The sequence below is a fragment of the Poecilia reticulata genome, chromosome 2, assembly GCF_904066995.2.
Source record: "Poecilia reticulata chromosome 2, P_reticulata-male-v2, whole genome shotgun sequence".
Taxonomy (NCBI): Eukaryota; Metazoa; Chordata; class Actinopteri; order Cyprinodontiformes; family Poeciliidae; genus Poecilia; species Poecilia reticulata.
Genome location: NC_088831.1, coordinates 22,119,536 through 22,138,924, shown reverse-complemented (window position 1 = coordinate 22,138,924; position 19,389 = coordinate 22,119,536). Strand labels below are relative to the sequence as shown.

Here is a 19,389-nt window from a genome sequence, read left to right as displayed (position 1 = left end):
TGACATTTACATTTTCTTTAAAAGTAAAACTACCCCCTCTTTGATTAATTCAGAAGTTTGAATTGTGTTAATGTTCCACATAGATTTTTTATTTTTATTTTTTTTACTTTCTAGAGTAACTGTATCTTTTTGTTTTCAAATTAATTACTGACAGTATCTTACATGCTGATTTGAATGTGCAAAAAATAAATAAAGCTGGTAAGACTTTGTGTTAAATTTGGAAAGGAATGTTTGAATGAATAAACTTCTGCAGTTCTATATTGCAGGTAGACTCTGGATGGCTTGCATTTGATAAGAGAGTGTTAATTATCTTCACTTGAAATTTGACTCCGATTTGGAAAAATGAACGTTTCTTTACACACCGATCGTCTGAGGTGATTGACGCTCGTATGAATAGCCGCTTGCACTAGAAGCAGAGCTGCTGTGGGACACAGTCCTGGCTTGTGTCCCAGACCCCCCACTGTTTGTTTTGACCTGATTTTTCTATATTTAGTTTGGCCTGCTCTCCGGAGCAAAGCTCCACTGGCTGAGATTCCCTCTCCAAACAGGTCGAGTTTAACAGACTTGGTGCTTTTAAAGAGAAAATACCATCTGACGGATGTCTATGTTTTATGTGTTTTAAACGGTCTTGGCATCATTAATTTTGATGAAGAGAAGCGCGTCTCTTAGAGGTGTTATGGTAACGTAAAATTAGGGGTTTGATGGTGGTGTGAGCTTCCCAACCTGTCCAACAAATTCAGCATTAACGAAGACGGCCAGAGCAACTCCCCTGTGCCTAATGGAGCCTGAACAAACAAAACGGCTCCTTCTACACAACATTTAGGTTCAAGTGTAGGTCAGTGGTAGCAGGGAACACCGTCAATACCATTGAATTATTCAGAATGATTGTAAAAAAGCAGCACAAGCTCATATTTACTTAATGGTACGTCAGAAATTCTCATTGATTATATGTTAGGCCTGTGCATAAATCACTTTGCATCTGACCGACTCATTTGGGTTCAATATATATGTTGATGACTCTTTCTAAAGGTGCATATATCAATATATTGTGGTGCATTGCTCAGGATTTATGTATGGCTTAACTTGGGCATCGTTTTACTTGTGGCGCGTTGGTAGGCTGCGTCTGCAGACTTGCAGCTCATACGGAAACGATTCACAGAGCTTCACTTCGTCCACATTTTGTGATGTTGCAGCTTTGTTTGAAAATTACAGCTGCTAAATGAAATGATAAACCAGGAGTCTGCAACCTTAACGACCCAAAGAGTTGTTGGAGACCCTCGCTCTAAAGTTGTTTAAAAAAACCTCGTGTCTACTAAACTTTTATCTTCTCTCCTGTTTTATTTGTCTCCCACAGACTTGTCGTGGCTGAACTGGTGCGTAACCGGCTCGTGTGTCTTCAGCCTTGTCCTCGTCCTCTTCTTCAGGGAGTCCTACGATCGTCTCTACCTGGACGTCTTTGTCTCTGTGTGACGCTTACGAGGAAGAAGAAAAAAAAAAGACTTAAGAAAATCGAGGCTATTTAAACACTTGCTCTTGCACAGAAAAGAGGAGAAAAGGGACACGGAGAGCAAGTCGGGAAGCTCTACGCTCTTTGTGAGATGTACAATTTTAGGACGTAAATGTATATATGTATTCCTGTAAAGCCGCGGTGAGGGTGATGCACGTTTCCGCCGTAGAGAGGCGTCAATGTTTACACCTTAGAAGTAGCTAGCTCGAGGTTTGATGATGGTTCGACTTGTTTTTAACGGTTTCCTCTGTTTGTCCGTGAATGAATTGAGGCGGATCCACCTGAACGAACAGTCTGCCCCGTCGCAGATAGTTTGGAAGCTTCTAGAGAAGCGACTTTACAACTCACTCGCCTCATCTCAAAAGTAACCGGAAAACTCTCCTCGAAGTTTACAAAAGGGACGTCAGACAGAGTCCAGCTCAACGCCAAGCGACTTTCATGCACATTGAAGTAAGGACTAGTCCCTGCAGGAATTAAAACTGGGACCTCCCCGTGTTTTAGTGCCGGCCATGACTCACCGGGAGGCTTAACTGACCCTGCAGCGTGAAGCGACCTGTGATATTGCCTGTCAGCGAAAGGCGAGCCACTTGAATTGTGTTTTATAGCCCTCTCAAAATGAATATTATGCAAAAAAAAAAAAAAAAAAAAAAAGATGCTGTCAGATCGACAACTGGACGCCAGCCAAAGACGCGGCCTTGCGACCGGACTCACTGGAGGGTTTTCTTTTCAGTTCTTCAGCCCACTTACGACTAATCATGTCCATAATTTTAACGTAACTTTAATTTGTTTTGTACAGCTGCCTTTTTTTTTTTTTTTTTTTAATCATTCACTTTTCTTTCTAAGCGGTGTGCCAGTATTTATTAAAACAAAAAAAAAGCCTCAACACTAACAAGACCACACCCAGAAATAAGAAGTTTGATGACAGACCTTTTATTTGTATGTAAACAAGCGTATGAACAATTTGTTTTGTTCAAAGCACCAGCAGCGTCCTTTGCAACCGACTTAAAAAAAAAACAACAAAAAAAAAAAACAAAGTAGTCCATCTCATGGATTTGCCGCCTGATAGAATTAGGTTTTGTCTAACATGCTTATTTTCTGGTGTGTTTTTTTTTTCTTCCAGAAACTGTAGGAAGTATTTTTTTATGTTTTCCCTCTGGAGATAAAGAAGGCTGCGTAATTTGTCCCTGGTGCTGTTTTTTCCTCTCTCGCCTTGTAAAGAAAAGATTCTCTTTCACCTGCAGATGTGTTGCCTTAATTATCCAGTGCAGTGCATTCAACCCCCTCCTTCTGTCCACACTGTGAATATTTTACCTCTGGATTATGTCAAAGGTCATTTTCTGTTTTGTTGTTGTTGTTTTTTTACACTATGTAGCGTCCTGGGATTTGGTTATTCCTTTGAGTTCCTTTGGGGTAAAACAAACACGACTGTCACAAATGTTCAGCACCTTATTAAAGTGATGATTTTACAAATTACAGCACACATTTTTGTCTATTATTGTGGTTTTGCCTTTGTTCTAATCTGAACCCCAGGTTGCAATGCCTCGCTAAAGCATTACAATCTTAACTATTTTATGTGATAGATTTACACAAAGTGGTGCATGATTGTGGTTAAAAAATAAAAATATTTTAAAAAAGTATAAATCTGTAAGGTTATCAAATAATGTTCCAAGAGTTACGTGCAATCTATTTTCCAAACATGGAAAACGTCTGGAACAACAGTGCATTAAAGTTTTGTTTATAAAAACAGCTTATTAACTCTGGAGGAGTTGAAGGGATCCGCAACTCGGGTGGACAACTGCTGTCAGAATAGCAATTAATCTGAGCTTCGACGAAGAATGAGAAGGAGGAAAAAGCCATAAGAAATCCCATTAAGTTTGGTACAAATTGTGTAACGACACAGAAAACGACGACTGTTCAACTAAGAGTCAAAAGTTCTTGGCTTACATGGAAAACATTAACCTGAACATGGTAGTCGAGCACAAGCCTATTCCTTTTTGTGGTCAATTACAAGTTTGTAAATTATTTTGTTTGTTATTTTGTTTTCTGTGTGTAATGTTGGTAATTTACCAAAATAAATTGAAACTGAACTAAACTGGACGGACATGTCGCCTCCACGTGAAAACATTAGTGCCGGTGTCATGATGTGGTGAAGACTTTCTCCACAGGTGAAGTCGTGGAAAGTCGTCCGCTAACAATCGGCAAAACAATTTAAACTGAGAGGAAAGTCGACCTTTTCACCAGGACAACACAACTGAACATTGAACCAGTTCTATGTAGAAGGTTGCAGGAACTGGGTACCACAACTGTCGGTGAATAGTTAAAATCCACATCTTTGCCTAAAACTGCCTGTTTTAATAGTTGAAATGCCAAATATACTTTTTTTATACCTCAATACTCACAGTGGAAACCGAACCTAGCGTCCACAATTCAGCATCCTTATGTTCGTTCTTGAGGAAAACAGTCAATCAGCGTCAACATGTCATCCATTTTCCTTTGTAAATGACACAAAAGCATTCCAGCCACAAGCTGTAGTTTCATCTTGAATATTTTAGAAATATTTGTACAGAAAAACTCAGGTGAATTTTCCGTAAAGAATTTGTAGTTGCATTTCACAGAAAAATCTGTGAATACTGAACTGCGAATAGGCGAGGCTCCATTTGGCATAGATTAAAACTTATTTATGAGGGGGTTTTGCTGCAAAAATTAGATATACAGCTTAGCTTAAAGGTACCTATACCTGCAATGACAGCTAATAATTTCACATGATAGACTCGGGTGGTTAAATACAAATGCCTGCCATACTCTTTCAGTTACTCAACTTTACAAGGTCTACTTCCTTTGTGTTGGTCGCTCACATTAAATCGTATTTAAACTGCCATTTGTGTTTTCTACTGTGACGAAACGTAAAAGTTGGAGCGGTTCGAATGCACTGTGTAATCTTCGACAGAATGGGAGGAAATGTACATACTGTCCTATTTCTATTTGCGCCCGTCGTGCTTTTTCTGACTTCTCGTTGAAGTTTCCCCCATTATTATCAGCCAAAGCCCATTGTTTGCTCTCCACAGAACCACAGCTGAAGATTTTCTTTCATGCATCTCTCACCATTAATTCCTTTTCAGCTGAACGCCGAACGCATTTAAGAGTTTAGAAATTGCTTTTGCTCTGTTATGTTATTCATTATGTAATTTCCCTTTGTTGCTCTTTTTCTCCCCATTGTGCGCCGCTGCGGTTGAAATATTGCATTGAGCTGGAGATGCTTTTTTTTTTTTTGACGCTCTTTCGCATCCACGTCCGATTCACTGGAGTTAAATCAACCAATCAATTCCAGCTAATGGGTCACTTAGGAGCAGTTCCTCATAATACCCCTCCAAGCCCACGTCTGCTGAAGCTCCTAGGCTAATTTCGATTTAATACAGCATGTCATTGCTCCTCCATAAAGTTGCTGGCAATTTTGAAAGAAAATCGAAGGAACAGAGGCAGAAGTTTTTTTTTTTGTTTTCACTTTTTGGCATGGTTCAATCTATTCATCAGAGCCTGCCTGGCTGGAAAATGAGTGAGTTTTTTTTTTTTTCTGACCTCGACATCTAGTTCCTGTTTTCCATTAGAAATCTGATGACATCAGCATTTCTCGCTGAGGCTCGGCGGAGCTGCAGTGTCATCTGACTGCAGGAGCCGAGCCGATCTAACCATGACTGATGCTCCAGACCCTGAAGTTGGGAGGAGGAACTGGCTATGGACATTATTCTTTTATATATATATATAGATGTCTTTGTGGACTTACTGCTTTATTATTAAATCGAATATAATTTCAGATTTTGGTGTAATTTTCTTCCAGGTTGACATAAAAAGTGAGCCGTTATTGTTACTGGTTAATTACAAGTACAGAAAAGAAAATGTTAGGGACGCACAAATTTGAAAATTTGGGCTGACATTGATATATACCTAGGAATATTGGTTAATACTGATGTATTAACCAACATTTTGTCAATTTAATTATTCAAGACACTTATAAAAACATTCCCATAGTCCTGTTTTTAATTTATATTGGCATATTCAGTCAATTTAACAGATCAACTCTTACTTTGCCCAGCCCTTTCTAGCTTCTGCATCCCTGTGAGCGACGGGATTTGGCTTCTACGTCATACATAGAAACACATCAGCCAGCCATTGTACACTGCTCAAAAAATAAAGGGAACACTTAAACAACACAATATAACTTCAAGCAAATCAAACTTCTGTGAAATCAAACTGTCCACTTAGGAAGCAACACTGATTGACAACGGGGACCCTCGTCAGGTCAATCAGTGTTGCTTCCTAAGTGGACAGTTTGATTTCACAGAAGTTTGATTTACTTGAAGTTATATTGTGTTGTTTAAGTGTACCCTTTATATATATATATATATATATATATATATATATATATATATATATATATATATATATATATATATGCAACTAACACTCAAGATGACAGCCAATATATACTATATATATATATATATATATATATATATATATATATATATATATATATATATATATATATACACACACACACACATAGACTTGGAGGTATCATTTTGGTGTTGCAGTGGTTTGGGAGCGAGAGGCAGCAATGCGCCGTCATTATCCAAGTTAAATATAAATAATTCTGAAATAGATTATTCAGTCATTTCAAAATATATATCACATTTTTATAGAGATCTTTATAAAAATGATAACTGCATAGATAGCACAGATGTATTAAACTCTTCAGTAGAAGTGAACAAAGCTAACGACTCTTTAAAAGAGGATTGTGATGAAACACTCTGTATTGAGGAGGTGAAACGGGGCATCAGTAACCTGAAATCTAACAAGTCACCAGGCAATGATGGTTTGACGGCAGAATTTTATCACAAATTCTTGGCTGAAACTTCAGGATTTCTCCTTGCAGTTTCTAATGAATCCATTAACAATGAAGAACTACCCCGTCGATGAAACATTTATCACTGATCCCTAAACCAAATAAAGACCATTTAATAATAGATCATTGGCGCGACATCACTCTGTTAAATAATGACTATAAAATGTTGGCCTCCGTTTTAGCTAAAAGACTGAAAAGTGGTTTAAATGATATTATACATGAATCTCAGAACGGCTTCATGCCTGGACGCAACATTTCTGATAATATTCGATTAGTCTTAGTTGATTATAAAGATCTTATCCCTGGTGACCCAGTTACTGTTTTTAGATTATCAAAAGGCCTTTGATACAGTTAGTCACAACTTTATTTTTGACATATTTTCCTTTTTAACTTTGGCAACTTTTTCATTAAAGCCTTTAAGACACTTTATAGAGATAATAAGTTCTATAAAACTTCTATATGGCACATCTAGCTGATTTAATGTCAATAAAGGGGTTCGTCATTTTTCTGCATGTTGGCCAAATTTTTATTTATTTAATCAGGCAGTTCTTATTTGAGGGAATTAAAATGTTTGATTGAGAACTTAAAATTTCACAACTTGCTGACGATACTACAGTATTTCTAAGAAATTCTAATGAAATTCCCGTAGCTCTGTCTGGTATAGCTAAATTCTCAAACATTTCAGGATTGAAACTCTATCTAAAAAACTGAGAAATCCTTCAACAGTTGCTATACAACAGCTGTTACTGAAATGTGTAATATCCCTGTAAAAAACACTGTAGCTTACCTATGACCACAATAACATGGGTATTAATTTTACTCCTGTGTGAATCTATTAAAAAGAAATTTAACAGTTGGTTAGCTAGGGATTGAACTATTTATGGTGGAGTACTATTAAGCAAAGCAGAAGGAATGTCAAGGGCATAAATAAGTTTTAAAAAACCCATAAAAGTCCCATCAAAGAAATAAATGTAAACACATACACACATATTAATCCTGGTTGGTCCACAGCCATACCTGTCATTCCCCCCAATCCCTACTCTTACGATGCACCAACATCCCCACTCCGGTCCGACGGCAGCAGGGGACGGACAGATATTTACCGTGTTATTTATGAAATCCAAAACTTGACAGGTTTGCAACGTGCTCCTGGTGCTGGTCCCCAGCCCAGATGAAAGGAGAGGGTTGAGTCAGAGAAGAAAATCTAATTGATATATTTGGACAGAAAACTACTATAAGGTTCTTAAAAGATTCCTAGGGTAATAAAAACTTAAAATCTTGTTTTTAAATTACAGCAAAACATGTCTTTCCTTATCTCTTTTTCTATGCATTCTCTGTCCTAACCCTTATAACAAAGCATATCTTGGCTGTCATCTTGAGTGTTAGTTGCACAGCCAAGGTAAACAGCTTTTGACTGTGTTACAGTATCCTTCATTGCGAGAATCTTCTGTTGTGAATGGTGCCAGCCCAAGGCATAAGCAAACTAAGCAGCTGCTTAAGCCCATCCAGAACCACAGGGGGCCCCATAAATACTTGAATTTTAACCATGGATCTAGAACTTTAACATTTGTTTATTATGGTTTCAGCACAGATCAATTGAAAGTTGCTTAACATTTAAATTGAAGATTTCAAGAAATTGTTGAGTTTACTTTGAAAAAGTGTAAAAACTAAGCTTTATAATTTGAAATAATTAAATCTGATTTTAACCCTCGTGTGCATCAGCGGGGTATATCAGACTCCGCTTGGCTTAGCTGCTATGCGTTATGGTGGTGGTGTTAGTTCATAACAACAAGGATCAAGTTGGCTTCCTCTGTGTGTGTAGTAGTAGCATTGTTTTTGTTGTTGCGACGTGAGAGCTCCTGTTTGTGAAAGCTCATGATTCGTTGCTGGTGAGAACAAAACTCTCTGCATGCTACAATCCTGTACAGCATCACTTATGTGTATGAGATTATTAAGATGCTAATTTGCTGTGACCTAAGGCAAGATGTTTTTTTGTTTTTGACAATTAGATTTAGAAAATTAACAAGTAGGGAAAAAAAAGAACAACATCTGGATGGTTTTAGGCTGGGTGTGACCTCAAATTCTTGCACATAACCCAAAACGATCCCTGATAGCATGTATAACAAATCCACTGCAGGGAGCCTCTCACACTACCGTGCGTTCATCACACCGATTGAAAGACAAAAGGTTTGCTTTGGCTCCTCAGTTTATCGACGTTGCATTGACAGCATTCCAAGTTATTCCGCTGAGCTATTTAGTTCACTTGTATGATGCCAAAACAAAGCTGTGAAAAAACCCTAAAACTTTTGGTAAAGCTGACAATCTGCCAGAGAAAAACATTATTAGTCCTAATCATTGTATTTACAGTATATCAAGATTTTGCTTGGAGAGTCCAGTTCCAACAAACGGCCTCAAGGAAAAGTTGCTGAATCAAAAAATAAAAAAACTTTTTTCTGTGTAACTATTCAGTGTCTTTAGAGTGTTTGTGCTGATCAGACAGACGTAGATGCTCCGTTATTACAGCTGACCATTTCATAAAATGGATTTTGGATCTAAACCTCGTCAGTGTGCAGCAATAATCTCTTTATGTAATTAGCACCCATCTATTTATTTATTCCATCTTTCTCATGAAAGGGAAAAAAGCATGATTGAATCAGAATCCCTCTGAGAAGAAGAAGGAAAAGAAGAAGACGAAGCTTCTCGTCTTACAAAGAGAAACTCCTTCAGGCTTTCACCGGCAGTCGGTCTTTGGGGGTAAAAACAAATTCATTTTGGAGATTCGGAGACGATTCCAACATCCGGTATAAAGGTCCTTTCAAAAATAAATCATACTTTATGAATGTTTCACAATTTATGAGGTTATAACCACAAATTCCACTATTATTGGGACTGTATGAGTTAAAACACTGTCCACATGTGAAGTACAGGGAAAGTGAAAAATGTTTCTAAACATCTCCTGTAGCAGTCTGTGTTACAGCAATTCTGAAGAAGCCTCTGACTGAAGGCACTCGGTTGTGTAACAGTTTCATCCTTTGTCACACAATCATCTCCAAATGTTCCAGCCTTCTCTATAAACCTTTCAGATTATTTGGATTGCAATAAATGATTGTATGGGGACAGGTGGTGAATACCTTTGCAAGACACCTTTACAAAGACGTTTTTTTCACAAAAGGTCCTCAGGAAAGTAGTTTCATCCTGTCAGAACTGGATCTGGGACAAGATGAACCCACAGAAAAATATAACATTACTCAACTTTTTAACTGCAAGCAGTTCGGGTTTCACGCCTTTGTTCCTGCCAGAGCCATAAAACCGATAGTTGGGGCAGACAAAAACTAATGTCGCCGTCTCTGTGCCTGGCACTTTTATGTCACTTCTATTTTACACACTGCCATTGCCTTTTTTTTCCCCCTACGTTGGCTTTCCTTCGAGACGCCTTCGTTTTTCTTCTTAGAGCGACTTTAAATTTACTCGCGTCTCCTTTTCCAGCGTTGCACCTCGGTGTCTCCTTGGGGCTCCCTGAGCTCCAAAAGTCCCTTAATTGACTTCGACGGGATTATGAAAAATGAGTCATGCTTTCAAATGCCTCATTTAGCAGAACGGCTATCGCAGCGCCCGTTACTTTATCATCAGCATATTAGAAAGGGCTTGGTGTGCTTGATGAGGAGCGATGGGCTGCAGGAGCCCAGGCTCTCTCTGTTTGACATCTGGCCACTAATTTGGCACTTCATCACTGGTGAATCTGAGCTATCTGGCTGCTCCTCTAGGAAAACAAAACATATATTAGGATGAGTAGGCCACCAATATTTCAGTAAACCCACTGTAACACTTTTATTAGGTGTAAGACAATTTCAACACTAGTAGCACTGTTTTACAGAGACAACATAAACGAATAGAGTACAATTATCTTCGAAAGTAAAGACCTTTTTAATTGTAAAACATGTTTTTTTCAATTCAAGTTTGCTTAGATAATTCTGGAAATAAAATAAATAAATGTACCTGTTTGGAAAAAAACAAGTCTAGCAACTGGCTAGCTGCCAGCTAGCTAACTTTTTTTTTTTTGCCAGCTCGCTAACTGCCTACAGAAGGTGGCGTTACTGCACAAGAACAGCACTAAACATGAGAAAATGTTTTCTGTTGAGGCTTTGTGTCAACTGACATTTTTTTACTTTATCCTAATTTGACTAAGATCAATGTTAACATATAATTTTTAAATTTAACTTCTGTACGCTCTATTTCTTGCGGGATGGATACCTCATATATTCAGCAGGCTCTGGGTGAGAGGCTGGTTTAATCCCTTTATGCTCCCAAGGCAATCCCCTCCCCACCCCCCATAAAATCTGTTGTTGCTACAAGAACTACAACTGTTAGAACTCCTCATCCGTTTTACTGATAATACCATGAGACAGGTCTAAAATAAGTGTCTAACTTTTTTAGGCACCCAGAAACCATGTGTAGCTTGTGATTTTCTTTTGTCGAAATCATTGTGCTTTGGCTTCGTGCAAAACTTTTATTCCAAACAAAATAAAGAATGTGATCAGTACTAGCTGAGACCTTCAGTACCGATCAAGATGACTTAGCGTTAGCATTAGCTATACGAAACTGCTGTCACATTTTGAGATGTGATAATCAGTTGATTGAGTAAATAAAAAGAAAAATACATTGTTAAAATTGTAAATGGCCGTTACCTTGTCTGGATTGAGGTCGGACCAACTTAGTTTACAAAAACGTACGCGTTTGTAAAGGATTTGTTTCATAGTATTTTTAAATAAAAAACCCAGCTGAACTAAAAGTTAGATGCTGAATGCTCATAAATACACCACACAACTATAGTCCATTGCCTGAACAACTTTTACTACCAGTTTTTTCATCTCCTGCTGTTATTTTTGAAGCCTTTAGCACATGGAGGACATATTCCGACATAGCTTAAATGCTTAAATGGACATAGCTCAACGTCATTATGAAGAATGTTAGAAATATCCGCATCTGGATGGCCGTAGGTGTCGAATGATGAAGTGTTCTCTGATCCAACATGCTCTCGTTAGTTGTAAAACTTGCCACTACAAAACTTTCCGATGTTCAGAAGAGAGAGGAAGTTGTACCTGTTATGGCAGGTTCTGCTTAGCCGAGCCTCCATGGTCCTAATGCATCAGGACATTGCCCTGACGGAAGCAGCATGTCCTCTGAGCAAGAGCAATTATGATCACCATGCAGGCGGAAAGCCTGTAGCCAGAAGAACAGCAAGACGGGCTTTGATCCAGCAGGCTGCCTATTTAAATCACAGCTCCCCTCCGCCACAAACTCCAGCCTCGGCTAATGTAGAAGGACCGTTAAAAAAAATAAAAAGAACCCTGGGCTCTTTGCTGGCTCCTGGGAGTATTTTTGTATTATGATTTAGAGCCTTTTCACCTCTTAAAACATAATTTGCTTCCCCCAGTCCTTCCTCCTCATCAAAAGGTGATTGAAGCTGCTTTTGTGTTACACGGCGCGCTGCAGAGAAAGTTCTCCTTTTTGTGGTTATTAGGCAGAACGGCTCTGCGTCGCATCTTGCGGAGGCAGCTTTAAATAGTACAATGACTTTTGAAAATGTCGCCGTAGCTTTGAGGAGAAAGAGATGGTTCGGTCAGAAGATGACCTTCAAATTTCAACATCGCACGCTGTAGGACACAACTGGGTATATGTATTTAAGATATATATATATATATATATATATATATATATATATATACACACAGTATATACATGTTTCCTGGCTCAGAGCTTTCCTGGCTTTAAACCATTAATCCATCCATTTCTTTTTCTTTTTTTTAAATACCGCAGAGGTCAGAGATTTTCCAGAAATTTGGGATTAATTTACCTTGTCCCTTCTAAGTCCAGTTTTGAGTTGCGTTTGAGACCGTTTTCCTGGGAACGCCCAACAAGGTAGGTCCTAGTTTCAACTGGAAAGAAACAGATTATGACAATGCAACCAAAACCATGTAGCGCCATGAACCGGAAGGTTCCGGATCATGAGCGCCTCTATATAGAGCGGAGTGAGTTTAACGTTAACGTGAACTGAGAAGGATCAGGAAACAAGTGGCAGATCTAAAATCGACACCTTGAGCGGCAACTTAAAGTTGCCTGAAGTACAAGCTAAATATTTTCCGAAAAAGACATTTAATGATCATTGAAGCGGTTGGAGGCTTTTCATATCCAAGAACACTGACTAACGGTGGTAAAGTGTTGTACAAAGCAGTGAGAATAAAAAAGGAGAACCACATCCATGTTTTCCAACAGTACCTCATAACTAAGACCCAAAGCTTTTCCAGCAACCATAAGTTAACTGGTTTTAGCATTACGGCTGATCAGTGACTTTATATAGAACCATAAAAGTCCCAAGACACGTTAAATCTTGTCTGTTACTTGATTGCAGGTCACAAGTTCTTTCTTCAAGCATTTTTACCAAGAACCTTTAAAACCTGAATCAAAATCTTCTCCCCCGCACCTCTTTCTTTGTGCACCCAAATCCCAGATTTCGTTTCCTGTTTTACCACTTCCTTATAGTTTGAAAAATAAAAATTTTTAATTTTCCACCTGCAGCAGCTCTGAAAGAATATTAATTTAGACCAGCTCCTGTCTTCAATAGGACATCTGTTGTCGCATCGCAAGTTAATCTTTTCTCTTTCACGTAGATTTTTTTCTTCTTTTTTTATCCTGAGCAGCAACAGAAAAACAAATTAGTTTCTGTGTGTATATTTTTTGGCAGCAGAAAAAAAATGAGGACTCATTTTGCATTTAAATCTTTTTCACTTCATCTACTTGTTTGTTTGTTTTTTTTTTACAAGATCCATAAAAACAAATTTGTTGACTAAAAATGTTTCTGATGTGTGAGCACACAAAACAAGCAGAGAGATTAAAAGGCACAATATGCCAAAATGTGAACAGCATGTTTTGTTTAAGAAAAGAAGATGGAATAACTAATTGATCAATTTCTCTGCACAGAGCAACTGGAAGTTTAAAATAACACAGAAAAAAATAAGCATGAAACATGCTGACATATTTCTTAGTAAGTAAATTTTTAATTAGACTACTGGTATAAAATTCTCATTTCAGTTGTTGTGGGTTGAGTTCTAGATTTGTACAGCTAAGTGTTGGTTCTCCATGTTTGATTCTTGATCTGGCTTGCTAAGTAACAAACTAAAATGAATTTCTCTATGTGTTGCATCAATATCAAAAGAATAAAGTTAAATGTTGGTCTAAAGTAATAAGTGCTCCATAATTTCTACAAGTAACAAATGGAAAACATATAGCAAATAAGCAGGATCAAATGACACTATCAGGAAGGATATGACACAAAAAGGAAAACATTTTCTTCACTTCTGCTAATTGAATAAACATGCAGAAAACATTCATATGGTGAGCCAAAAAGACATCAAGCTGTTTATCAAACACAAAAAATACAATGTGCAGTGGTAAAAAAAAAAAAAAAAGTTAGAATAGTTAGTAAGAAAAACAGCTAAACACTGTTCTGTTGATTTTCAGCCACAGTTTCGATGAGATGACAATAAAGTCCAACACTGAACTACAGTTGGAGTCCTGGTGCCAAGACCACATATGCTTGAACATGGTGTTTGTTATGGACCATACATGATGACAGAACACCACTCAGGTTTAGATCCTCTCAATGCTCACATCATTGCCCACGAGAGTGTTGAAGTTCCCCCAGCAGAACAAGGAAGTCCCCAGGAGGGGCGCTCTCCACCACTCCAGGAGCAGATAACCTGAAACATAATCTAAGTCTTCGGGCCTAGTGGTGTAAGACGCTGGTTCTGCTCTCGCTGTTGGACCGCCGCTTCTGGGACGTAATATTTTACAAACATAGTGCCGTTTCTGCTAAACCCAGCAGTGAACTCTCACACCAGACATCTGCTTAAAGCTGCAGCACGTAAAACTAAAACAAACAAACAAAAACAGATTTTACATACGTATTAAAACTTTCGCTATGTAATAACATGAGATAGATAATCTCTGAAAAAAATAAAAATTAATCTCCTCTGTCTCCTCCCTGTGTTCTGCAGAATTACTCCACTTGGTCAGAAACAGCCAATCAGAGTCGGCATTAATCAGCTAGCCATGCTCTCAGGAAGTTTTCATTTAGTAACTATTGTTTGATTGTTTATTTTGAACAAATGTTTTACTGGACATTATTTGATATAGGCAGTGTTGTGAGATTTATCTGACTTAGGGTACTGAGAAAATTACTGTTAAATATTGTTTTACTTTTGACTGAACAGCTGCTGTATTGTGCCTGCAAGTATTTGCATGTTTGTCTAAATTAGGTGAATTTATTGCCAGATCATTTGCCAGAGATCACACAGTAACACTTATACCTAAAGTAAAAAATTAACAGCCAATCCAGGTGATCGGCAGTGATGGGTGATCAGTATCGGAATGGGCAGCAAAAGACCTGCTAGGAGCAGACCTAATTTTGATCACTGTCAGATGAGCTCTCTGCTGAAACGTCATTGTCTGTTATCCTATATCCTAGCAATTTTTCTACTCCAAGATTTTCTACTCCAAGATACTGTCAAGATTTTACCAGCATCAGAAAAACGCCTTGTAATAAAACTGCCCCTCTTTTTCTGGGGCTTTTCGAGCTGACTTGCAAGACAACATGATTATGTTGTCGACTACCTGATGCTCCAGGTAAAAAGCCAGAATCCATCCAGCAGAACAGCCAAAGGTTTTAGTTAGGTCACTGAAAACCTTTTTGGTTTTCAGTGGTCAGACTCAGAAGCCATTTCTGCTTCAATTGAGGGATTGGCTGTCCCTCAATTTTAGCGCATACTTTGTTGACAGCGTCTGCGCTCTCTCAGGCACTCTAGACGGCAACATGTCTTGGACTCCCTGATGCCTTGATACATCAACAACTTCGCAAAAAGTCGTATGGTGTCTTTTCTCTGTTCCTCATAGGATTTCCTCAGTTCTTCGATGTTACAGCTCATTGTCATCAGTTCTTGGACAACACCAATAACAGGTTCCACCAAAGAACTGAGCCCTAAACCCAGCTTGAGAAACGCTATGGAGTCTTCCTCATCCATAGGAGACGTGACCACTGATATAACATGCTTTAGGGAAAGCATGTTAAATACATGAGTGCACTCTGCCTGAATGTTCTCTTCAATCCCCATAGCCTGGGTAAAGGCCTGAGACACCAGGTTTCCAAATATGGCTTTTAAGTCGTCATATTTGTACTTCAGGTTCTTAAGTAAACCCAAAATGCAATCAGAAAAAACCTCCGTCAGGTAGCGCAACAGGTATTTGGTCCTCTCTGTGATGCTCTCATCCAGGTGTAACGATTCAAAATCCTCCCAATCTTCCTCTGGAATTTGATAAATAAATTCCTGGATCGCAGGTGTTGCATAGACTTTGACTAAAACCTGCAAATCTCATCTTAGTAAATCTTTTGCCATTTTGTTGAATTAAACTGGAACTGTCTTGGAATGTGGCAGAATTTTACCAACAGGGGTTATATATACCCCACAACAATATATATATATATATATATATATATATATATATATATATATATATATATATATATATATATATATATCAATTCTCAGTAATATTAATATTACATATATATTTCCTATACTCACAGATGATATTAATGTTACCTGTGAATGTGTGAGGATTTGAGTTTTTCCTGTGTGTTTATTTCAGAAAAACACACAGAAAAACTCATCTCACTCATCTGTCTGCCCCTGATTGATCCCAGGTGTTTCTCGATTACCATGTGTATTTAAGTCCACCTGCTGTCTCCGTCACTCGTTGAATCCTTGTCAATCGTTTAGTGTCTAAGTTGTCTTAGCTGTTAGTCGTCACAGTCGAACTGGTGAAGGCCTGTGTCGCCCGCTCCCGTCAGCAGTCTGTTCTGTGTTCCGTGCTACCAGTGTGAGCCTAGCCTCCGTTTAGCTGTGCTGCCGGATCCTGGACTGTATGAGCTTGTTCGTTCCTTATTATATCATCATTTATCCTTCTACCTGAGTCCTCGGCGTTCTTCCTCAGCGCTCCCCACCACTATTTCATGACAGAATGAAGTCGAGCTTTGAGTTGAGCTCCAGAAAACTGCAAACATCAAGACTAATATGAACAGCGAAATAAGAGTAAAAACAGTCATATTAAGAAGCTACAACGTACCAAAAATATAATTATTGAGACTGAGACCAAGTTGATGTCACAATAAATCACTCTTTACATATGTTAATAAAATATATGTGTGTCACTGTAAGGAATCCGGTTCAGGGCTACTAAAATAATAGAAAATTAAATCCACTTCATTACATTAAAATAGCTATCACTTTTCAAGGCACAACAAAAGCTTATTGATTAAACAATCTAATTGGTCTGGATTTGCATCACAATCTACACCATAATAAAATAGATGCATAACACAAACTTTTAATAACTCGGATGTCTCATAACATTAACTTTAACAACTTTTAACATTTTATTATCATAAGTTCTTATTTCGTAAATGGCTACTTTACAAAATAAGCACTTTGAATTGCCTGGTTGCTGAAAATGTGCTATACAAATAAAATTACCTTACCTTACTTGATTTATGTAAATATCCAGATGAATGTGTCTGGATTTATAGTAAGTAATGTGCTTAAATGATATGTTAATGACGTCACAACTACTGAGCAGACGAGGTTAATAAAGACCCGAATGCGGTGCCCCGTTCCTGCTATGCTAAATGTACATTTTTGCTACCGTTAGCCTAAAGCCTCTCTACCAATCGCGGGTATAAGAAAGCAGTCGGTTGAATTAAATCCCACTGCGATTAAACAAAATCACAATTAAATTAGGAGTTTACAGGTGACACGCAAGTCTTTAAATACAATTATAGCCAAAAACTGCCGTTGTATGCTAAGCTATCAGTCACTGACTAATGTCAAAGCAGTATGAGTCATGACAGACTGACTTAGTGACTAAACACTATCCTCAATATCCTCATTATTAAGAAATTCTACTTATACTTTATTAAGTTTATAGAATAAAACATTAACTTACCTTCTTACTTCCCGTTGCACCGACGTCCTTTAAAGACGGTTGCTTCAGTTGACTTTTTTTTTTTTTTCCATGTGGAAAGTTCCAGAACTCCAGACCCAAGAAGCGACGTGATTGGTCAATGATTAACACATACTCCGTGTGTCCAGTTGTAGAAAGTGTAGTAAACGACACAAGATGTGTTGAATTGACAGTAACACAAAAAATGTGTTTAAAAAAATAACACATCTCTTCTAAGAGTCCACCAGATTTTGGTGTCAAATTAATAAATAAAAGCAGATTAGTTCAGGTTATGTGTATTAACAGGAATGAAACAGGAAAAGGAAAGAAACCAGAATGTAATCTGTCCGCATGTGTCAAATTTAAGGCCCGGCGTCCAAATCTGGCCCGCCGAAAATGAAACTGAATTTGACATACTTCAGTCAATTCTATCCTGTTTGGGCAAATTAACATCAGGCGGTTTAGCCAATAAAAATTTCTAATTAGTAAAGTATTGCACAAGAGCTCTCTGAAGACCTTTGCAACATTATTGTAAAATAATGTCTTTTGAAAGTTCTGAGTGTACCAACACCAGGGCCATAATCTGAGATAATAACCAAAACTGAACTAAATGATCCTCACGATTTCTGAAAGAAAACTCAAAACAATGTACACAAAAGTTGTCCAAAAGAAAAGTAGCACTCTTAAAGAGCTGCAGACAAACCTGAAAATAACATGTTTAAGGTTTTTTTGTTTTGTTTAGTTTTTCCATAAAAACAAAAACTTACTGCACAAGACTCCACTGGAGAAGAAAACATCTTAGGAAGGTATTTTAAGTTTCAAGTTGTAGAGGCCAGTGAAATGGTGGAGAAGTGTTACTGCTTTGAAAATCGCCGCATCAATCAAACAGTTTGGAGGTGAGAGCATCATAGAGTGGCATATTTTTAAAACATATGAAAATAGCAAACTTATTATTTTAAAAGAATGACGGAAGGGGAAATCTATTGAAAAATTCTTAATAGAAATCTAAACATTTGTTTTTCAGCATGATGTTGATCATAAGGGAGTTAGGAAGATCCTCAGCTGGTTTCAGGAAAAATATAAATAAATATGATATATTGACTCAGTAAATCCAATTTAAGATCTATGGAAAAATGTGTCCAGTTGATTTCTGTACTTTTCTATTTTATTACAAATAATTTCTGAGCAAATGTATTTTTATTTATTTCTTTGTTAACTTAGATTGTGACCGACATCTGGTGTGAATTTATTCTCAATAGCCCCTTTGGAGATATATTTACTTCTTGTTCAGTAATTATTTCTGCCACAGTGTTTCCAACGTGGCAATCTCAGCAGATGACAGCTAAAGATTTAAAACTAAAACAAAGGCTTTGTGGAGGTAAACCCTTTTTTTTTCTTTCTTAAATGCCTTTTCAAGTGTTAATCCCCTGATGGTAAATCGTCTGAAATTTACGCCTGAACAACACTGTAGTTTTTTTTATCTCAATAGAATATGTAGAGGAAATATTTCTATTTCTGTCTCCAAGCATCAAACTGCATGAAAAACGATTCTTGACACTGCTACACCTTCCTCCTACAGTGTTTCTGACTTTGTTAGAAAGTTTTTTTTTTCTTTCCTTTCCTTTTCTCTTCCTTGTCACTACAGCGCAGGGAACTCTGCAACCTTTTAACTCGGTTTGCGATCGTTGAGAGTCGGTGAGACGAGCTCGCCGCTGTTGGACGTGTCTTACGTGCAGCCGCCTGGAAACTCAACATGAAACAGGGAGGGAATAACAACAGTTTAATGAGAAAGCCTGAGCAGAGGGGTGTGTGTGTGTGTGCAGGGTCGACTAAATGAGATGGTGAAGAGATGCTTCTTCACACTTACCGCCGGACAATAGATACACACTGTGGCCGCGCTGCACCGCTGGTCATGCTGACAAGAGGC

At 37.9% G+C, this 19,389-nt stretch overlaps 1 protein-coding gene across 1 annotated transcript in view; it reads left to right on the top strand.

Annotated features, from left to right (window-relative positions):
• slc49a4 (solute carrier family 49 member 4) overlaps positions 1-2,980 on the top strand; it is a 51,928-nt gene extending 48,948 nt beyond the window's left edge. The window contains exon 9 of the mRNA XM_008432446.2: positions 1,355-2,980. Within this exon, the coding sequence (XP_008430668.2) occupies positions 1,355-1,470 (116 nt within the window). The 3' untranslated portion in view covers positions 1,471-2,980. The remainder of the gene's footprint in view (positions 1-1,354) is intronic.
• Positions 2,981-19,389: the final 16,409 nt, after the last annotated feature.